The sequence below is a fragment of the Xenopus laevis genome, chromosome 1L (genome assembly GCF_017654675.1).
Source record: "Xenopus laevis strain J_2021 chromosome 1L, Xenopus_laevis_v10.1, whole genome shotgun sequence".
NCBI lineage: Eukaryota > Metazoa > Chordata > Amphibia > Anura > Pipidae > Xenopus > Xenopus laevis.
In genome coordinates this window covers 134,985,856-135,009,896 of record NC_054371.1, presented here as the reverse complement: position 1 = coordinate 135,009,896, position 24,041 = coordinate 134,985,856, and the positions used below count along the sequence as shown (strand labels likewise).

Sequence of the window (24,041 nt, the reverse complement as noted above, 5' to 3'; positions counted from 1 at the left end):
AGCACACTATTGTGGCTAATCTATTGGCAACAAACTGTCTCTGTAGCTTTCCTTCTCCTTTAACAACTACGAATAAGACAGCTTTTTTTATTGATCATGACATATTGCGAAGCCAAATGTAAAATCATTCAATTTTTCAAAACCCATTCATGAATGTGTGTATTGTCTTCCTGTTTGTCTTTCACAAAATATTTAACCTGGTGATCGATTTTATTTACCTTTGGCAATTCCACATGCATAACATTTTTAAAGGATCCAAGATTTATTGTGCGAACAGAACTTGGGACACTTTCTTCTTCAATCTGTTGGGAAATATCAAAACAATGAAACTATGGAGTAGCCCCCCACCACTTTCCCATGCGCTAGGGCCATGTAAATACTAAAAACAAATTTTGCTTCAAAGGAAATTTTTATAATATAAATAATTTTATAATTAAAAAAACAAATGGACTAAGCTGGAGTGGTTGCTTAAAAATGCTGTGATAGGTTTTATCTGAGTACACATTAGGACAGTATAAACTGTCAGGATCAAACATCAGACACACACCACAAAACATGATTGTTATCCTGATATCCAAGTCTGGTCATAACTAATTCTTGTAACTGAGCCTGAACCAGGTGGATGAGCCTGTTCTAAAGGCTAATGGCAGAACATGCCTTCTCTGCTTGTGTTTCTATAGGCTGATCCAATCCTATCAGCGCCCAGCCACTCCTTGCTGTTAAGTGTGCGGACAGCCATAGTATCGGCCTGTGTGCACACTGATTCGATTAGAATTAAGTATCAGGGTTATGTATCAGAATGACTGATTGGAGTCAGGATATAATGTAGTGTTTAGAGCAAGTTTGAACCCAGTATGTCCTAATACGGTCAATAGACAACACAGATGAAAAAGTAGGTTTTACCAAAATGCATATAAGTATGTAGTTTATACCTTGTCAGCCAAGAAAATGACAAAGTGATTTGTACCTCTGAAAATACTGGAGAGCTTGAGAAACTTGGTTCTGTTGCCTTTACAGGGCAGACGGCCATCTGGTTAACGGCATCTTTGTTCCTAAACAAAATGAAGCAATCACACAACAGATGCACACAGACTACATCTTAGAGGTGTCCTATTTAATAAATAATTGTATTCCTAATCATTTAGCCAGAACACAAGTGCTGTATTTCTCTTTTATAAAGCAGAAGGAAAATTGAAGATAAGTGCAGCCTAATTTTCTGAGGGGTGTTATTGTTGGCAAATGTGGTCTTTATTATGATCATACAGGAACACTTAGAACAGCAACTTGCGAGAAGGTTTTTTCACTGGTGAATCACTCAGGGATAATACACAGTGCCATCTTGTGGTTGTCTCAGTATAGCACAATAAATTCCATAGATTCCAAGTTAAGTCAGGTGCAAACACATTGTTTCAATACAATGCTGCAATCAATTAAAGACTGTGTATTTCAGCTTATGCACATACAAATATTCAGATTGTTCACCAGAAATAAAGACTTTTTTCAATTGCCTTCTATTTTTTATTTTTACCATTTTTCCAAATTCTAAGTTTACAATTTAATGTTCCTGTCTCTGGTGTTTCATTCTGGCAGCTCAGTAATTCAGGTACAGATTCTGAACTGTTACACTTGCAACATTTAGTTAATACATCAACTAAATGCATCAATTTAGAACAGTTTACAGAGTCAGTGACACCCCCCCCTCCCAGAGCTGCTTTAGAAAGACAAAAGGTAAAAAATAGAGCTTTACATTTCAATATTAGAAAAAAGGTCACACATAGGAAATATAATGCAATTGGAAAAAGTATTTATATCAGGTGAACTATCTGAATCTAACTGAACTGAAAAAAGTGTTGGAAGGTGAACAACCCCTTAAAAGAGGAACTATCGCGAAAATGATAATTTAACGAAAGCTTCATCATACGGACATCATATTTCTGAATATAATCAATTATATTTCTAAACTATTTCTGAAATATTCAAGTTACTTTTCACTATCCTCCTCTCAGCATCTGTCTCTCTGCATTCTCTCTTCATGCAGGAGTTGGGAGTCTGATTTCGAACGACAGTTAAACCCAATATATCTCACTCTTACTAAAATCACCAGATATCATGTCTCTCTACATGCAAAATTTGTGCCAAAGTCAAGTTTGTGCCAAGAGGTATAGTGACGTTAAACTTTATAATTTTAGACACAATACAACATTTTTTATTGATCGTATTTACGAAGTTTCTTCTTTCAGTACTGTGAAGCTTATTTAAAATTTTCATTTTTGCAATAGTTCCAATATAGTTATATTCTGTGGTAGCTACCCTTGATTTGAATAAGCAAAGGCTCCTTTAGAAATATAGCTCCCAAGCATATGAATAAGCTCAAATAAGCAGATGAAAAAAGATCCTTGGACAATGCCAATAAATGTTAGCATTTAAATTAATATAAATTAACTTTAAAGCCTGCTTATAAAAAGAATATACAGTAGAACCCCCATTTTACGTTTTGCAGGGGACCAAGAAAAAATGGTGTAAAATCCAGGAATAATGTAAAATCAGGGAAATTTTATTATATTATGCATCATATATAGATGGGACCACAAAACAGCAATGTAAAATGAGGGAACACTTAAATGTAGTTTACTTGTCAGCTTTGCAGCTTTGTCTCCCTTGTAACTGAAACATATTACTTAAATTACTTATTATTGCAGTCTGTCAAAATATGAATAATAAACATAATGCATATAAGTCAAGAGATGGTACATGGAAGAATAAAAAGTATTTGTTTACAGCTTACCTTATAAATATTATTTTCACTTTTGAAGGTGCACATTTAATAATTGATGAGGCATTCTGATGGCTCCTTCCATATAATATTTGCCCATTGATCTATTAAAGAAACAAACACCAATGATTAATCTGAGCTCTCGAGTTTATCAGGAACAATGCAACCCTACAAAGCTACACAGAATGGCAGGGCAGGAAATATATGATTGATAGCTGAGATTATTAACACAGGTATGGATGCTCTTATAAAAAACTAATTTGGGTTTTGTGTTTGAAAATAACTTATTTTGATTATGCTTTTGATTATACTTTGAAATGCAAAAGAAGAGGTTTGACCTAAATAAAGGTATCCATATAGGAGAGATATGTTTGTTTAATAACTTTGTACTCCAGCATGCACCCGTTCACTGAAAAAAAAAAATCCCTCCCCATAGCATAGAAGTTTTTCCTAATGTAGCAAAAGTTGACTTAACATGGCTTCTTTACCTATTAAAAGATGGGTTAGTGCTAGTGATCACTATTCCTCTTTTTACTTTAACTTTTACTTGTTATTTTTCTTTTTTTTTTTGTATAGCTTTTCAAAGTAAACTTACAAAGCGAGTTCAGAAACAGAAAGTATGAATTTGCTAAAAAGCAGCGGAAATAGACTTGCCTCTAACAACTCATCAGCAATCTGCAAACGACCATCTTTGCCAGCTGCTCCATTTGGATCGATACCCACTATGAAAACGCTCATTCGCGAACGGTCTTTGTTTCCAGCAAGGCTCAGTCCCAAACCGGTTTTTCCTTTTTCTAGCTCTATCATATGTAACTCTCCTGGCAAGTTCCCATAGCGCTGCGATATCTTCTCTATTTGCAAAAAACAAAAACCCTAATTATTATGTTCATCATGCTAGGAACAAACATTAAGAAAAAGAAACAAGAAACCACGATAAGTGCAAAAAAAAAAAAAAAAGGAGGTGATAAGGCAAAAAAACAGGAGCAGATTTATGAAAATCTAAGATTCACTCTTGATTTTTCGTACTTGATTTTTTTTCTCATTGACCTCGCAAGTAAGAAATCACAAGTGGGATCTCATGCCTTTCACTTTCACTCTTTAATTTCTCATATCAATTGCAGACACAAAGATGGAGCAAGTAAATTCTTCCTGAGATGCCTGCGGTTCCCATAGAAATTCATAAAATAGATTTACTAGCCTAACTTTAGGGGAGGTAACACATAAAAATTACAAAAAAAAATGTCAGTCAAAAAACGTTTATTATTAACGATAAGTGTAAAGGTCAGAATCTCAACTTTTGATAAATCGGCCCCATAGTGTTCAGCAAATAATGATGAAAATAAATGTGGGATCTGCTTGCTGTTTACCACTGTGCCCTGAGAAAAACATCCATGACTCACCTCATTCTTAAAAAAGTCCATGATTAATTTGTTATCCTAATGGGAAAGATACAGAGTGATGGAAAATAGCACAATTTCAGGGATTTCTATTTAGCTTATCTATAAAGGCTACTCAAGCTTATAACTAAAGGTTATGCCGTTTTCCTCACAACATACTTTGGCAAGTGCATGTTAAAACACTGAATGGCAATTATATTTACGTGGTCAAAGATACAATCATGTTTGTATCTTGAAATGTATGCTACACTTATATAAATTAAAGCATAATTGAAGTTATAGTTCAAAAATGTGCAGTCCCAGAAAAGATCTATTGACTGTCTGGAGCTGCAGCAGTTCTGGGCTGGCTCTCAGTAATGATTTGCCAACCAACAGGGAATGCACACCAGTGTACACCAAAAATACAGTAATAGTACATTAAATGAAAACTCTTACTTCAAAGGAACCAGTTTGGAAAAGGGGTCTCAGATAAGAGTACTGTTATGATCTAAGATAAACTAAAGGATAGCTCTTTTTAATTTAATTTAAACATTGCATCCATCATATTACAAAATTATAATATATACCTTAAAGGGCACCAATCATAATTAAAATCATTTACTACGTGAATGCACTATGGGAAAGTTAAAGAAATCCGATTTTTAAAACAGTTAGAATTGTTTGTATAATGTAAATCATCTCACTAAACCTTCTGCAAGATCTCCACTGCAGTTCTAGCTGAGGCAGGCCATCTTGGATTTCACTGGCTCCTCCTACCTATAGCTTCACAGCTCTGAAATCTCGCACATGCTCAGTTGAAATTCCTTGGTTGCTTAGCAACCCTTCTAAGCTATTTTTAAATCAGCCAAACTTCTGTGTTAGCTGCTGTTCAGTAGTGCTGCCACCTTCTGGAAGTTAGTGTGTGCCATTTATTTGCATAATGACATCACCAGCAGTGGAGGAATCTGAGCATGCTCCTGAAATTTGCATATTATAGTCTCTGTTATAGTCTCAGTATGGCCTCCCTCAGTGAAAGAACCCATTTGACAAAGTAAGGGATTTTTTAAAACCTCCATTTTTTTTTCAAAAAACTATATATGTAGTTTGATTAAACGTGTTTAGGTTGTACTGGTCAGATTGTTAATATGTGTTTGATTTTGGCTGTGATAGGTTCCCTTTAACATTATGCACTGATGAGTAGTTCCCCTCTCATTTTATCCTGTGGTCCAATGCATTTGATTCAAGCCCTTCAAGTCTGAATAAAATCTTTAGCACTGATATTTTAAGAAAACACAGTTCATTATACTGGATTATGTTCAGATAACCATATTCAGATATTATTACTGTTAGACATAGGACAGCTGAAAAAGAACCAGCACACAGAGCTCTATATGATACACAGTCACAGAATATATATTTATTTACATGCTGATTCATATAAGGAGCGAAGGAATGATCAATTTTTTATTGTGATCACTTTGCTCCGGTCTTATCCTTGAATATGTATACAGTATTTAGCTATTTGACCTGTTTTTGGGTCCCCTGATGGGCTGCCTTTTCAAGCTACACACATTTCTGTCTATTTCTCTCAGCTCCATTTTCTCTTTTTCTCAAAGGCTCTCTTTTTCCACTTGGGTCCTCTAATTGTATTTTCTATCTTTACAACCAAATGGCCTTTCTGTAAATCACTAAGTCCTTATGTGTCACTCTAGTATGGCCCTAGTATTAGTTGGTTTGGGGCTGTCCCTGTGTGGCCAACACAATCTCCTTCTATGGCCAAATTTATGTGATAATTAGGTGCCATAATTGTGTATTTAAGAAATGTGTTCCCATAATTGTGCTATCTATCTATTGACTGCTTTAATGTGCAATTTAAAACTGCTGTATACACAGCATTATCTCTGTTTAAATTTTACTATACAGTATTGATTAACAGTCTGACGATCATCCAGGGTTCACCTATAACTACACCAAGTATTCCTATAATTGTGCAAGCTGTCCTTAGTGACTGCATTAGTGGGCAATACAAATTGTCACACACAGTGCTGCTTATGCCTGTATTCTATTACGTTTTTGACAAGCAGTCTGATGAACAATTTTTTTGTGGTTGCACATGCTGGTCTTTTTGGGACTATGCCCCCCCCCCCACACCATAAATACACTACATCAATTTTTTCAATCTTGTTATACTGTACCAATGGTGCTGAGAGGTATAATACAACCAATCCCTTTTCTTTTGTTACCTCTAGAGGCCACAATGTTTGTTACTTGATTCCCTGATATGTGTTTCTTGCACTGTCTTGAGCTATATGTGATAAGGGGCCTCTTATCTCAGAACCTTACACAGTTCTGTCACTTTCCATTCGGGTGGTGCAGTCCACTCTGGGCATTTTGATAGTTTGCACTTTTAAGACTACGCTCAGTTTTGGTTCCGGATAAGACCCTTCTGCCTTAACTTGCTTACTAATTTTTGCCAGTTTTAGACACAGTGCCTGGGCAATAATCCTCAATCTGCTATGCAATATCTAGTTAATCCTATATGCCTCACTTGGTTCTTTAGTTATCCCCAAATAACTGGATTAACCACATTGTTTCTTTGTATTATGCTATGAGTAATCCAACAACATCTTGATTTTTCAACTTTTCTGCAACTTGCCTTATCTACAGTTATCACTTGCTTTAATTTTATTTACTTTTATGATCTATTGTTAGGCTGGTTGCATGCTGATTCATATAAGAAATATAAGCACACTTATAAAATCTTGCCAGAAAATTTAAGGGGTTACCTACAACTCATTTCTGGCAATACCTCTGCCTTTTAAAAATGTTTAATAAATATGGATACCATAACCATCCCCACGTGGTATTTGCCATTGACAAACCCAATATTTTGTTCAACTTACTCCAGCTATAACCAAACTCATCTTCCTTTTCTGGGTCTGCGATGGCTGCGTTGCTGGTCATCTGAGGCTTCTCCGAGTTTATAGAGGAAAATGTTGAGGGTCCCATTACAGGTGAAGAAGTCTTTTCTGTCTCAGAATCAGAACTACTAGATGCCTGAAAATGGGCAATGTATAGAAATGAATGTGAAAACAAAACTTTGATGCCTTGAACAGGCAAATATGTAAACTTACAGACAGAAAACATGCCTAAAATGCTTACAGAGAAAACAAACTCACCCCAAAGCATAACATGATTTTAAGGGTGAGCTGGCCCATAGTGAACACATAATGTAAATGTCTCCAATAACAGCTAACATGCTGCTGTACAGGCCCCAAAAACTTAGTTGACTTGTTTTTGTTGTTTGGGGTCTTCAAAACACTGCAAACCACACATACGCAAATCAAAAGTGGACCAGGCACTTTTGAAGGAGAATTTTATTTTTGCTAATTTTTTTTAAGGAATGGCTGTATAGGGTCATTAAATGTACTCAACAAAAATTCACCTGGGAAAATTTTAAAAAAAAATTGTCTTTTCAGCAGTACATTTTTTTTAATTTGATTGATTGTAACCAATCAATCAAATATCTGTCAGGCAAGTCATTGCGACAATGCTCCCTGCGTGATATGTGCTCATGATCACAGGACTACTAAACATTTTTGCTTGCACTGAAATAAAGACTGCATACTGTGTCCCTAAAAGTACAAACAGAATTAGTGGATGGGTTCACATCATTAATGACCAACATGCTACAAATGTATCACCACAAACAAACTACTGTACACGGTGACACGGATGAAGCATATCCACAAATATTTGCGTTTGCTCACTCTGACAAACCTTAAATGGTGTGGGAGCAAATGGGTTAGTTGGGGAACAACGGAAGGCAATTCTAACCGGATTCATTGTGCCCTAAAGTGACAAACAAGAAACAAGAATTGCTTACTGAACATGTTTGCTATTTGAAACATGAGTCTAACGTCACATGGAACATCTACAGTACTACCATCAGGAGGAAGTAAATGTTAGCCATAGCCCATCTAACATTAGCAAAAGTATTCTTGCTAACAATTTGAATGTATAACATAACAGAAACAAATAATGGAAGTCTTTCCATGAAGAGATTTTTTTCAAGCTGTAAAATGTCTACACATAGAAGCCCATTTATCAAAGGTCGAATTTGAATTCATATGAATGTTTTTTATAAATTCGAACACACTAGAAATTCGAATGGGAGTTTAAGAGAAAATGTGAATGTCTAAAACTCGAACGAATATTACCGACTCGAAAACTCAAATCGAATTTGGTTTGAATTAAGCTTTACTTGAATCACGAATGTCAGGAAGGCTATTAACATCTTCAAATGGGTCACTTGACCACTGCCATTGACTTCTACATGAACTCGTCAGGTTTTAGGTGGCGAATAATCAAATTTGAATTGTTCCAAGGGTCAAGGTTTGATAAATCTAGAATTTTGAGTTTGAATCGAGTTTGGATTATTCCTAATTTGAATTTGAGAGTTTTGACCAAAAATACAATTCAAAATCGAATTTACTATTCGACCCTTAATAAATCTGCCCCATACAGTGCCCTCCATAATGTTTATGACAAAGAAACATTTTTATTTGATTTAGCCCTCTGCGCCTCAGTGTAAAATGTTAAATCAAACAGTTCAGATGTGATTAAAGTGCAAATGCCAAGCTTTAAAGTTATTTGCATACATTTTGGTTTCACAGTGTAGAAGTTGCAACACTTTTGCACCATAATGTTTGGCAAAAAAGTAATGGTAGTATTTTTAAGTACTTTGTTGCATATCCCTTGCATGCAATGACTGCTTGGAGTCTGCAATTCATAGGCATCACCAGGTGCCGAGTATCTTCACTGGGGATGCTCTGCGAAGCCTCTACTGTAGCTACTTTCAAATCCTGCTTGTTACGGGGGCTTGTTTCCTTGCCAGCATGTGGAAGGCATGCTCAATTTTATTTAAATCAGGTGACTGGCTTGGTCATTCAAGAATGTTCCATTTTTTAGCTTTGAGAAACTCCTGTGTTGCCACAGCAGTATGTTAGGGATCATTGTTGCAGGATGAAGAGCTGTCCAATGCATTTACTGGAACTTGAGCAGATAAGACATTCTATACACCTCAGAATTCATTGTACAATTGCCATCAGCAGTTATCAATGAAGATAAGTGTGCCAGTACCTGTGGCAACCATACATGCACAAGCCATAACAACCCTCCACAACATTTAACAGATGAGCTGGTATGCTTTTGGATCTTGGGCAGTTCCTTTAAATCTCCATACTTTCTTCTTGCCATCACTCACTCACACACTAATACAGGTTAATCTTGGTCTCGTCTGTCCATAACAGCTTTTTCTAAAATTCTGCAGACTCTTTTACATACTTTTTCATAAACTGTAATCTGGCCATTCTGTTTTTGCAGCTAACTAGTGGTTTGAATTTTTGCAGTGTAGCTTCTGTATTTCTGTTCATGAAGTAATAAGGTTTGGCCAATGTCTCCAATGGTTTTATTCTTGTTTTTCAGATTCATAATACAGTAGCTTCCTTAACTTTCATTGGCACAGCTTTTCTGCTCATGCTGAACTATTGGCAACTACAGTACATACTCCAAATGGTAGACACAAGCCTAGGTATCTCATCCCTGCAACACACCTGAGTAAACACCTTTGAAGTTAATTGTCCCAAACATTATGGTGCCCTGAAATGAAGGGTAGTATGTATATAAAGTGTTGTAATTTCTACATGGTGAAACTGAAATGTATGCAAATAACTTTAATTTAAAGTCAGGAATGTGCACTTTAATCAGGTCTGAATTGTTTGATTTAAAATTTTACACTGAGGAACATAGGGGTTAATCAAAGAAAATGTGGGTTTGTCCCAAACATTATGGAAGGCACTACATATGAAATTGCCATGGCCATGCAATCTTCCAAAAGATAATATCTGTATAAGAAAAAGCAATGTTTGTTAAGTAGAATATATATTCCATTGGCATATTTAAACACAGGACTAAAATATGTCTTCACGTACATATGTACCTTTCTGACATAAAAAGAGCCAACGTTCAACTCTAAACCGATTCAATCGCTTTGGATTTTACATGCAGTGTGGGGTTTTGGAAAAGTGCAGTTCGGCAAAAAAGAGGTTACTAAAAATATAAAGATAGCAATGTTTTCTAGACAATATTTTGGTTTTGGGAAAAACATAGTAGAATGGTCACCAGTCTATAACAGGCCATATAAAAGCATCTCACATTCCTTTATATAAACAAATTTAGATATTTTATTATTTATTATTCAGATTTCCCAACCTAAATGGCAGTCCAAAAATCTCCTGGCCATCTGTGGACAGGCACAGTAATTGCTCAATTTAAGTTTTCATGTATTAATCGCCGATTATTAGTGGTGTTGTGCTTGTAAGCTTCCATTCAGCAATGTTATAGAGGGTTCTACTGTATTAATGAGACTAAAGGATCATTATCTTTACTATAAAGAAAATTCATTTTGAAGAAATAGGAAAAAGACGAGATAATCAACCCGTTACAACAATTGCTGTCTGTGATTGTTGACTGTGAATCATAATTAGTGAGATGTTTAATAAAAGAAGAAATGATATAATAATCACTACCTACACTAAACTATATACAAAAAAAAAAAGCAAACTGCCAATGTGAAACAGCTCAGAAGTAGTCATTGGACTGTGGCTCAAGAAGATCTGCTATGAAGTAGTGTTTATTGTCATACATCTTGCAAATAGGTGATTAATTATGTGGGTAGTAAGCACTCCATCCTTACTGAACATATGATTACTACTGGCATGTGGTTGGTGAAGTGGCTAGTTACCCTATGTGGTGCTGCGAGCCACCAAACATATACAGGTACTGCAAGCTTAATGGCACTGGGATTATATGCATAAACAATTCAGTGCACAGTATAGATTACATTTTACATACATGTTATATGATTACAAACAAAATTTGTGATTTTTTTCTTAAATACAAAAATTAAAGGGGACCTGTTCCCTAAGAAATAAATCCAAATCCTATGTCATTATGTTAGTTGAGCAAAATAAACTTTACTTAACATTATTTAAATCATGTTGCATTATTCTTTTGAAATCTGCAATTAGAACATACAGGCAAACATTTCGTGGAACAGTTTATCAATGCCAAGCTTTCTATCTCAAAATCTAATGTATGCACCAGAAATGAGGACCCCATGCCCATGCAGTTATATACAGTGAGAAGATAGGGGGGCATGAGGAGTGTAGAAGAGTGCAGAAATGAAAGTGAAAGTCATTGCTGTGCCTGAGTCATAGCGCTGGGCAGGCAATAAATGATTGACAGCTGATTCAGCCAAAACACTACATTTTCAGTCTTGGCTATTTAATATTATGCATCTACTACTTGTATGCTTGTATATAAATATATTTTCAGCTATGTAGCATAATATGTACACAGCACAAATATATAGAACAAACAGGGACCATTACAATAAAATTCAAATAAATACAAAGTACAGTTACATTAAAGATTAAGAGCTAAGTGTCAAAGAGACACAAAATAGAAAGGAAGGAGGTCCGTGCCCCATACTAATACTGTGCCAACACTGCCACTTTTAATTAATTATCATTAAGCTGAATGTTAGCCCCACCTTTATGATAACATTAACCACCAGCCACAAAAAAAAATAAAAAATTAGGACACAGGATATCCTAAGCAAAACAAATCTGCAACCAATGTCTTACCCATAAAGACTAAAGATCATTTGTTAACAAGCACAGCGCAAAATGTATTATTTGCTACAGATCAATAGCAGGCAGCATGCACTGAAAGTTAACAATAGCGTAAAACATCCAACCTTGTTAATGTTGAGCTGAGAAGAATCAGCAAATGGGTTAGTGCACCTGAAGAGGGGTTTAGTACCAAATGTGCTCTGTAACAAAGGCAAGGCTGGTTTCTAAAAAAATAAAAATAGATATTACAAAATGGATAGAAATAGGACATTAAAATAATGTTTAATAACAGGCATGCCCTAGAATATGTGTGCAGCACCATCCAAAAAGTGCGTACTTAAAAAAATCTGGTCATCGTAGAGCCTGCAGATATTTATTTTCAAAGCAAGGCAGTTAATGTGAAGCCTTCCAGCTACAGGGCAACTACACCCATTCCATCAAATTCATTACAAAACAAAATCTCAGTAATAGTATACAATTTGGCTCATTAGAGTCAAGATGACACTAGATAGTTATTTGTGCAGTATGACAGCATTAGTTAGAGTCCCTTATGAAAGTGACATGCAGCAACATATTTACCTTGGGTGGTGTATGAGAAAAAGGGTTAGTAGTTGGGTGTTCTCTTAAAGCAGAGGAAGATGGAGAACAATACACAGATGCAGGCTGGAGAAGAGAAGGTGGCAAATGTGTGAATTTACTCAAGAAAGAGTGAAGCCTTTAATGATGAAGTTTTAATTATAATGTAGAAATAAACACACAAGGATAAGCAGCTAGAAGGTTTAGTATTGATTTATTAAAGTAAGCTGGAGGAACATTTACCCTTCTAAGGAAAATTTCCTATGCATTTGCTCAAGTCCTTGCTAAGACTGAGTAGATGGAAATGCATTTTACATGTTATTAACATATAATGGTATAAAGATATATATATCTATTTTGAGAATGAACGTCTCTTCAACAAATCCCAGCTGATACCTTTAGGACAGTACAGGTAAAAGTAGCTTACCAACAACTGGAGGTCGGTAGGGTGGATATTTATTTTTAGCTTTGTAAGGACAAACTACTAGAATAATCCATTTGTGATTGTCGGGGTCTAGATGCTCCCCAGAGCACTTACCCTTGATCTGTTGACAATACTCTGAACCAAAAACACAACTGGGTTCCCTGCTTTCCTTATGGCTTCTACTGCTTGTTCATGGCTTGCATCTCTTAGATCAGTTCCATCCACCTAAGAAGAATAGCCAGAGGTCGACATATAAGTTCCAGGTGCAATTTTGGGGTATATGTATAATCTTCTTTTTAAAAAATAAAATAAAGAGAGTGTTAAAAGTAAAAAAATAAAATAAAATAATGACATATCAAAGCCTTGGACATACATGCAAACCACTTGCTTATATTTGTGTATATTTATCATACTATCCATAGTGCTGTTCACCAAAGCAAGAGATAAAACAAATAGTACTATTCTTCAGAAAACGCTTTGAAATAAAGTATATATTACCTGGCCTGGGTTTGGTAGCTGCAAAAACAGATGCTCGTAACAAGCTTCATTATTGCAAAAAGCCTTTATATGGGAGCTTTATGTTGTAAGTGATTTTACTAAATGGCTTTAGTACTTGGATCTTTTTCTACCTCTATACTTTCTAAAATGAAAGTGACTTTAAGACGGCAGCTGACACATTAATCCAAACAGAAACAGACAATTTAAGATTTAGGATTTTAATCTTGTTGGAAAAAAGGGTGCAGGATGCCCAGTCTTTCTTGCTCAAATGACTCCTATACTTTAAAAGTTGTTTGGAATAGGTACTAGTATGAAAACATTTTGGAAAGAGAAAAACCTAAAATCGTATCTTTCTAAATCTTAGGATGCCTGTAAATTACATTCACATACAATATACATGGTTTGTGACATAATGGCAGTGTGCTGGCCCAATAAAATAATCTATCTACTACTGAATGCTACACTTGAATTAGGCGAGATTCATTTTAATTTCTTTGTATTTATTTTCTATATCATATTGTCGGTACATATTGTGTTTTTTTTTTTTAAAGCCAGGCAATGGGCTCCACTATATTACTGGATTTGGGAACAGAGGAGGAATATAAATACAGTTAAGCATTATCTTAAATTACATTTTTAAAGCATTTGATTTGTAAATCTGTAAAATCTGTAGCATAGTTGCAGTTACATAACTGTGACAGAATGTGTAAGGTGATAGGTTTACAGTCTCCATGCAAGACACCCAAAATATATATTTTTTCTAGAAAAATAGAAATGGAAACATAGGTACTGAAAAAGTCATTTGTGATTATTTGAAACAAAATATACAATTTGTGAATTGCCCTTTTAAGTTAAAGCCCGATGAGAGGAGGATACACCAAAAACATCTAAAAAAAGAAATGAATAAAATTAGTTTCTATCTGAAACAGTTCCCCAGCCTGGCTCAATCTCAACCTATGCCACAAACTTTTACAAACTGTAGTTATGATAAGGATGCTTTAAAATATGTTATCAGAAGATCTTTAGAAAATTATCAATGTCTACATAATTCTTAGATACCTCTACAATTCGATCCCCAGTTTTAAATGTTCCATTCTTCCCAGCAGGACTATCTTCTAAAATGTGTTTGATAAAGATTCCTCTCATGACTTCGCCATTGCTTAAACGACTTCCCATTCCTCGACCACCAACAATACTGATTCCTAAAGATTTACCCGGCTCTCTCCAAAGTTCAACCCTTAAAAAAGAAAAAATGTACTTGTAAAAACTGTTTTGTAAACATTTATTTGTAAATTACTGTTTTAGAAAAGCGGGAAATTGCCTGCATATGAATTTATACCTAGTAAGAATAGATCAGAAATATTTGTGTGACAAATTATTTGGAAATGGTGGAGTACAACATCAAAACTGAGAGAAGTATAGACTATTATAGACTATTTAATGGGAATATTCATGTTTCTCTTCATATGTAAGTGATGGGTAAATCAGACCCCTTTCGGTTCACCGAAAATCCGCTGAAATGCATTGAAGTCTATATTTTTTTGACGCTCTGGAAATTTCTGACATGACAACTTTTTTTTATGCATTGGAGACTATGGGAGTAATTTTTGCGGCAAAACATTCATCACTATTCATATGTAATACATCTTTAATTAATTGTAAACAACAGTACCCTGCATTATTTCTCACATAGCGCTACTGTTCATCATCAGATTTATGGGTGGCGCTTGGATGTGTTTGACCTAATTTGTTATTTACTATGTATAGTTTGAATACATAAAATGATGTATGACTTTAGAGTGAAAGAAACATATTTTATAGTAACATTAGTTTTTTTTGCATTCTATTCAAGTCTAGACAAACAAAGATCGAATATACAGGTAACTATAGAAATCTCTGTGTTACTTCAATGCCAAGAGTTAAGCCTTCCAGGTGTTGACTGGTCCCTTTCCCTGCCTTGTTCCACACAGAGAAATACCTACCAAGTTCTAGGCTATTCTATGATCGATACTGTACATACAGTATGCTGCAAGGAAAAAAAATATACAGATCTGCCTCACAGACACTACCTGTAAAGCGTCTCTCTCTATCATATAGGTCAAAAGAGAAAAAATGCTTATAGCTACCTTATTGGGTTGTTCCAATTGCTATATGTGGCATTCTCAAGCTCACTTTCTTCCCCTTCTCCTTCTTCTCGTTCAGGCAATTCTGGAGCAAAACTGGGAGAAAAATATTAGATGATTTGTCATAATTAGAAAATTATATTTAACTTAGCCTTACAGGAAAAAACAGTGTGCTCTTAAGTATTAATGCTTGGAAGGAGTAGTTTGCAATAAGGGATCCAATGCAGTACTCAGTGCAGGGAAATGGGAAGCATGAGAATCAAGAACATACACAAAACAATTTCTAGTTGTACTTTAAAGTGTAATACAATAAGTAGCACATATTCTGTGCATTATTGATTTCCACTCTTCACACCATCTCATTAACATTTCAGTTAATTTGTTTCTGTCTTGAGGTCTTTCATACTAAATAAATCACATGATCTGATCTGAAGAACACTGCACATTGTATATTGTTTAAATTTTGTAGGGGGTCATTTTCTTTTTATGTATCACAGACAACGGTTTGGCAGAGGATTTGTTATGCTGAACCAACACAGGCAGCTTTACTGCATCATGTAGTAATGACTTCAAAGGGTTGTTCAGTTGTTTACAGATTTTTCACCAGAAATACTTTTTTTCAATTGCTTTCCATGCTTTATTTTTAAAGCATCCCCAAAACTGCATCTTAATGTTCCTGTCTCTGGTGTTTCAGTCTGGCAGCTCAGTATTTAAGGTGCAAGCGCTGAACTATTACAATTTGCTACGTAAGTTGATACATTTTTCAGCAGAATCTGTGGAATTTAGCAATTATTGTATCAATTAGAACATCTGCTTTTAAAGGGGTTGTTCACTTCCAAACACTTTTTTCAGTTCAGTTGTTTTCAGATTGTTCCCCAAAAATAGAGACTTTTTTCAATTACTTTCCATTACCCCCCCCCACTCCTCCTCCCCTTTCAAAAACATTTGGCTCTACCAAAAAAGGTTGGGACTGCAGCTCTAAACTGTTACAGTTTTGCAACATTTAGTTGCTATATTTCTCAGCAGCATCTCTGGAGTATCAGCAACTATTGTATCAATTGTAACAGTTGCCTGTAACGAAACTCAGAGATTTTGCTCAGCAGGGACAAAGATAAGAAATGTATCAACTAAATGTATCAATTTAGAACAGTTTACAGGGTCGGCGACCTCTCCCCAGAGCTGCTTTAGAAGGTTAAAAAAAAAAGACTTTACACTTCAATATTAGATACAAATGGCAACACATAGAAAATAGAAAGTAATAGGAAAAAAGACGTTATTTCTGGTGTTCTATCTGAAAACAATTAGTTGTTTGAAGGTGAGCAACCCTTTTAATGAAACTCAGGGATTCTGCTCAGCAGGTACAAAACTAAGAAATGTATCAACTTACAGTATCTATTATCTATCTTATATCAATTCGGAACAGTTTATAGAGTCAGTGACCCCCACCCCAGAGCTGCTTCATAAAGACATAAGACAATGAAAAATGAATGTTATGTCCAATATTAGAAAAAGTATTTTTTTTTTTTAAAACAGATACAAAAAATATTGGAAGGTGAACAACCACTTTATTAGTGAGTAGTAGGTGTACAAGTTTGCTTTTTATGCAACATTATAGTAAATTTGTATTTTTTGCTCAATAAGGTCTTGCTGCATACAAAAAAATCCCATCATAAACCAAACTCTTGGTATGCAGGATATCTGTACATTCTGTCACATAAATATCACTTGCAGCTGTACTTTATATATCCTTGATCTTTCTGTATTATCTGCTGTGCAAGCATGTACTACTAAAGGGGAAAGAAAGGCAACAATTACTGTAGGATGCCAAGAGTTAGGAACCCCCTGTGATTGTATTCACTTACCTGATAACTCGGGCTGGTGCTGTTAGCAGAAAACTGCCCACAGCAGTGCCACATGTTAAGCACAGAAATTAATGTGGTTCTGTCTATCACTGCCCTCACATGCCTGGATGTTGACCAGATATTTGAAAGCATTCATATTTGTCTATAGAGGCTGACAAATAGGTTTAAATCATTTATAGTGCTCACCTTTCTGTATTTGATCCATAAAGTTCTCCTGTCACTTTCCCTTCAATGGGTTGTCCCAGGCAAGCTCTGTATTCTTCCAAGTGCTCACTTGGTACATAAGTGATACTATAAGAAAACACATCACATATATGTTTTCCTCTACCAAGGTTTCATTTGTTCATTCCGCATTGCATGCAATAATGGATAAAAGTGAGGATCATTGTCACATGCTGATTAATAGTGTTTTAAACACAAAGAAACATCAAAGACAAAAAATTTGTACAGGTAACTTTTACAAACATGTAAAAGTGCTACCTTTATTATCTATTAAAATCTATTACTTCATAGGGGTTAAGTGGAAGGGCATCACAAAGAAAACATACTAAAAGAGAGCACAGAACAGTCTGATTATAAATAACGGGTACTGCTTTTATTCAGATCATAACACTAATGCCCCCATTCAAGGCAAGGGAAGCAATGAATTTGATTTGCTGAGTACACTATTAATTTGAAAAGTACTCAACAATGTGTGCAATTGTCTTTCTATAGAATTTTTTTTTTAAAACAAGCTCCTGTATGTATTTTTTTTGTTTTCTGTGGTGTTTTTTGTAAGTAAAGCATTAATGGCATTAATTGCTGGATCACCAAGTTCACTGCTAAAACAAAAATTCATATAAAGAGAAGAGGAGGAGCATAAAAAGGACACAAAATGACTGGTACACAGGTCAGTTCAGATTACACGGATGATAAATGACAGATTGGCTATACAGTAGTTCACTTCCCACAAATTCCAATTTTATCAGCCTCTAAGTTATCGGGAAACAATTAAATTGTAATGACTAATATATAGATATATAGATATATATATATATATAAAAAGCCCAATATAGTAAAAGGAAGTTATAAAAAACTATGAATCACCATTTGTTAGATCTAATTAAAAAATATATATAATATAATACTCCAAAGAGATTGGATCAATTTTCTGAATTACAGTAAGCTGTCTATGGACTAGCAGGGTTGTGACTCAGTCCCTCACTACTATGGGGCCCATTTACTTAGTTCGAGTGAAGGAATAGAATGTTTTTTTTGGCTACTTCGACCTGAACGATTCGAACTAAAAATCGTTCGAATATTCGACCATTCGATAGTCGAAGTACTGTCTCTTTAAAACAAAACTTTGACCCCCTAAAAACCTAAAACCCACCGAAGTCAGTCGGGAAGGTCCCCATAGGCTTTGCAATCTGTTTTTGGTCGAAGAAAAATAGTTTGATCGATGGATTGCGGTAAATTCTTCGACTTCGATATTGGAACGATTTAACTTCGACAGTCAGATATCGAGGATTAATTAACCCTCGATATTCGACCATAAGTAAATTTGCCCCTATATGTTTGCATCTTTGGGGTATATTGAATTGACTACGAAGATGCTTCAACATTTTGTCTTATAGGATTTTCCATTTACTTCACATGGATGGGAGCTGAAGGAGTTACAAAATTTCTATTATGTGCTCGCTATAATAAAGACCTGAAGATTAGTGCTATGACAGAAGAATATCCGTAATTTTCATCTGATTTCATATTATGCACTAAATTGAATCAAGGAAGATAAAAATACCACAAAGCCCACCAGCACCTTAATCAAGCATCACAGCTGGTGGCTACCAACACAAGTGCTTTGGGAACTGGCCAATAAACATGACGATATCACAGCTAAAATGAATTTGATCCACTGCCTGGCACCTGGGTTTTTTGACTGATATCCAATGAGTAGGAGTCAGATAAACAACTCATGAATGCATGATCAAAATTTTGCTTTCAACACAAAATGTGTTGTCTATAATATGAGGAAAGGATTTTTTTTCCTTTCTGTATTTGTGCTAAATAAAAATGAAGCAACAAAAAAAATCAGCCTGTGCTGCACTGTGTAAATATAGTCAGTTTTAACCCTATTTCTTTTTTAATGTGGAATATCCGTGTATTTGGAACACTCCCAAAAAATATGGTGCAGTTAAATAGTCTATATCAAATAAGATTGGGTTTAAATCAAACGGTTGAAGCAATTGATGGGCTTTCAAATGAAAACTGGCAATATACACCTCTGCTACATCACTAATAAATTCTTTTATAACCATTACGGACACACTCATAAATGCCGGCTACCTAATTGTATTTTAAAGCTAATTTAACTTGTTAGATATTATCCAGTCCTTACTTTGTATAGGTTTCTGGTACAAATTGATATAACCCATGAAAGCATTTCTAAAAAGATAACGGAATACTGTACCACAATAATAGCCTTTTAGTAAAGGGTAAATTAGGTGATGGCTCTATACATATAATGAATAAGGTCACCAGTTGGCTGTCTTAGAAGTTTCTGGTGATAAACTGTAATTAGATCAAACCCCTTTTTAATAAACCAAATGACATGGTGAGAGGCACAAGCAGACTGATGAACATACAGTCTGAAAAAATTCTGATGTACAACTTTATTGTATTAATAACACACCAATTGAAGGCAAGGATTGCCCATGAGCAAGGATCATGGGCAAGTTTCAGGCACTTTCTCATTGGTGCAGCCGGCCATACTTTCCATTGCATAAATAAAGCATAATGTAGGGCATGAACATTGGACAAGCAAGTTTGATTATCATAATATGTTAATTATTGTTCCAGACAACTCTGTAAGTAATAAATCAATGAAAGGCTTGTCTAGAAAGAAGTAATGGCATTTAAATGAATCATTGTCTGTCTTCTATTAAGGCACGAATGGCAGCAAAATGCAAAGCAAGGTACATTCTCTTAAATGCAACAAAGTGTAAGACTTTATTGTACGACAAAGCACTTGTGCACACTGCATCCAAAAGCCTCTACAAAGAAAGTTTTTTTTGAAGCTCAACACACTAATTTTTCTTGTTGGACCAATAAGAATGCCTACCTCACCTTTTTTTGTGCTGCTGTGACCTTCTCTTAAAGGAGAACTAAACCCTAACAATGAATATGGCTAAAAATGCCATATTTTATATAATGAACTTATTGCGCTAGCCTATAGTTTCAGCTTTTCAATAGCAGCAATGATCCAGAACTTCTCACTTGTTACAATCTTGGAAAGTGTCTGTGACACTCACATGCTTATTGGGCGCTGAGCAGCTGTTGAGAAGCTAAACTTAGGGGTCGTCACAAATTACCAAGCAGGAAATGAGTTTGGCCTGTCATATAAGCTGATGCTACAGTGCTGATTATTAAATTCTGATGCTAGTTGCACTGGTTTCTGAGCTGCCATGTAGAATTATCTGTATCAATTACTAATCAGCCTAATATTGTGACATTTATATTATGTGTGTACATATATATATATATATATATATACACGTATCCCTAAATTCAGTAACTGAGAGCAGCACCGAGTAAATAGCAGAAAATAAGATGGGGAGCTACTGGGGCATCTTCAGAGGTACCGATCTTCCTTGCTAAAGGGCTATGGTTGCCTTGGGCTGGTATAGAAAGCCAAAACACAATGTACAACATTTCTAACCTACTTCTTTAGTTAAGCTTTAGTTCTCCTTTAAACAGACTTTAAATAATTTTATTTTCACTTTGTATATCCAGTGGAAATATCAAATGCAAACACTCCTGTTGCAGGGGTTGCCTGGTTTATATACGTTACTGATTTTTCTCTGCCTTGTTAGCATGATATTCTGTTTGCCACTACCATTTACCCAACACTCTGGGGCCAATTTAATAACATTCAGATTTATTTCATGAATCTCTAAAAATTCATGATTTTTCTTTTTTTTTTTAAAACTCAAAAAAGTTTTATTCAAGTGTAAAACCCCAAAAACCTCTAATACAAAAATTTGCAGTTACATAGTTAAATCGGGTTGAAAAAAGAACAAGTACATCAATTTCAACCCCTCCAAATAAAAATCCAGCATCCATACACACACCCCTCCATAACTTCACATAAATTATATATATATCCATATCTATACTAACTATAGAGTTTAGTATCACAATAGCCTTTGATATTATGTCTGTCCAAGAAATTATACAAGCAACTCTTAGGGGCAGATTTTTCAAGGGTCGAATTTCGAATGGCATTACTTCGATATTCAAAGTCAAAGTTTTTTTTATCGAATTTGGCCTTATTCGGTCGAAGTAAAATTGTTCGATCGTACGATGAAATCCTTCGAATCAAACGATTCGAATGATTTAATTGATCGATCGAACGATTTTACTTCAAATTCGAAAAACTTAGCCAACTGTTGGCTATTCTAGGAAGTCCCCATAGGCTAACATAGCAATTTGGCAGGTTTAAGGTGGCAAAGTGTCAAAGTGAAATTTTTTAAAGAGACAGTACTTTGATTTACGAAGTCAAACTTTTTTACTTCGAGTCGAAGTTGAATTTAGGCCTATTCGATGGTCGAAGTACCCAAAAATGAGTTCAGATTCAAAGTTTTTAAATTCGAAAATTCACTTTGACCGTTAGTAAATGTGCCCCTTAAAGGGATCCTGTCATCGGAAAACATGTTTTTTTCAAAACGCATCAGTTAATAGTGCTACTCCAGCAGAATTCTGCACTGAAATCCATTTCTCAAAAGAGCAAACAGATTTTTTTATATTCAATTTTGAAATCTGAAATGGGGCTAGACATTTTGTCAATTTCCCAGCTGCCCCTGGTCATGTGACTTGTGCCAGCACTTTAGGAGAGAAATGGTTTCTGGCAGGCTGCTGTTTTTCCTTCTCAATGTAACTGAATGTGTCTCAGTGAGACATGGGTTTTTACTATTGAGTGTTAGATCTACCAGGCAGCTGTTATCTTGTGTTAGGGAGCTGTTATTTGGTTACCTTCCCATTGTTCTTTTGTTTGGCTGCTGGGGGTGAAAAGGGAGGGGGTGATATCACTCCAACTTGCAGTACAGCAGTAAAGAGTGATTGAAGTTTATCAGAGAACAAGTCACATGACTTGGGGGCAGCTGGGAAATTGACAATATGTCTAGCCCATGTCAGATTTCAAAATTGAATATAAAAAAAATCTGTTTGCTCTTTTGAGAAATGGATTTCAGTGCAGAATTCCCATGACAGTATCCCTTTAAAGTCATTAACAGAACCAGCTATCACAACATCACCCAGCAGTGCATTCCACAACCTCACTGTGAAGAACCACCTACGTTGCTTCAAATGAAAGTTCTTTTAATCTAGTCTAAAGGGGTGGCCTCTGGTACGGTGATCCACTTTATGGGTAAAAAGGTCCCCTGCTATTTGTCTATAATGTCCTCTAATGTACTTGTAAAGTGTAATCATGTCCCCTCACAAGCGCCTTTTTTCCAGAGAAAACAACCCCACCATGACAGTCTCCCCTCATAATTTAAGTCTTCCATCCCGCTAAATAGTTTAGTTGCATGTCTCTGCACTCTCTCCAGCTCATTTATATCCCTCTTAAGGACTGGAGACCAAAACTGCACTGCATACTCCAGATGAGGCCTTACCAGGGACCTATAAAGAGGCATAATTAGGTTTTCATCCCTTGAATTAATACCCTTTTTTATGCAAGACAGAACTTTATTTGCCACAGAATAACACTGCCCAGAATTAGACAACCTGCAATTTACAAAAACATAGAAAAAACGTTGGAAGTCCTTTTGAAGATTGGAGCATTGCTGACCTTATTGGACCAATCGTAATAAATTCTGACTTTTAGAGGTTTTCAGGATTTTTTGTAATTTTACTTTTTTGTATTCTTACTTTTTATACTTGGATCTTTTAACAACTTTCATGATTTTAGAGAAAGTGGTTTCAAAAACCCCGAAAAGCACTAAAATCTGACCTTAGATAAATGGGCCTCCATGATATTTAGATTTCTCCATGTATAGACTGTTCTACTAAAAACTGAGAAAATACTATTGCCAATTATTTGACTTTATTTTACAATTTGCAAGTGCTTCATTAATGGGGTGGTTCACCTTTTACTTAACTTGTAGTATGATGCAGACATTCATATTCTAAGACTATTTACAATGGGGTTTAATTTTTTTTGTGGTTTTTGAAATATTTAGCTTTTTGTTCAGCAGCTCTCCAGTGTAGAATTTCAGCAGCAATCAGTTGCTGTGGTTCAATTTACCCTAGTAAACAGACAGTGGTTAAAATGAGAGACTAGCAGATGAATATGAGAGGGTCTGAATAGAAAGATAATAAAAAAAAATCACAACTTTTTTTTTTTTTTTGAACAATCCCTTTAATGAATTACAACCAGTAATGGTACTAAGGGTATAGCCACCTGGCTATAAGTGCACGAGAAGTCTGTCTTCTACCTTTTATTAGCATAATATAATTTAGAGTGGTCTGGTTAGTAATATGTGATATTTATTATGTAATATTTTTTACTTTCCATTCTCACTCAAGTGTGTATGACTAGTTAGAACAAGCTACAAATGATGTAAATATAGCATATAATATATAAAAGTATAGCTGTATAAACTTCATGCACATTTTGAACATGAAAATCAGATATTTTGGTTATACATCCCCTTTTCCACTGTACTACATT

General features: G+C 35.2%; 1 protein-coding gene across 12 annotated transcripts in view; it reads right to left on the bottom strand.

Annotated features, from left to right (window-relative positions):
* mpdz.L (multiple PDZ domain protein L homeolog) overlaps positions 1-24,041 on the bottom strand; it is a 97,928-nt gene that overhangs the window by 22,151 nt on the left and 51,736 nt on the right. For 5 of the 12 annotated variants that reach the window (XM_018257840.2, XM_041563854.1, XM_041563877.1 and 2 more), the window contains 12 exons: positions 17,516-17,620; positions 15,471-15,563; positions 14,404-14,581; positions 12,961-13,071; positions 12,426-12,509; positions 11,972-12,070; positions 7,930-8,001; positions 7,053-7,206; positions 3,428-3,624; positions 2,786-2,877; positions 968-1,052; positions 219-302 (listed from right to left, as the gene is read on the bottom strand). In XM_018257840.2, coding sequence (XP_018113329.1) covers positions 219-302; positions 968-1,052; positions 2,786-2,877; positions 3,428-3,624; positions 7,053-7,206; positions 7,930-8,001; positions 11,972-12,070; positions 12,426-12,509; positions 12,961-13,071; positions 14,404-14,581; positions 15,471-15,563; positions 17,516-17,620 — 1,354 coding nt within the window. The remainder of the gene's footprint in view (positions 1-218; positions 303-967; positions 1,053-2,785; positions 2,878-3,427; positions 3,625-7,052; positions 7,207-7,929; positions 8,002-11,971; positions 12,071-12,425; positions 12,510-12,960; positions 13,072-14,403; positions 14,582-15,470; positions 15,564-17,515; positions 17,621-24,041) is intronic. The other 7 variants (XM_041563890.1, XM_041563887.1, XM_041563888.1 and 4 more) reach the window with 5 other exon arrangements.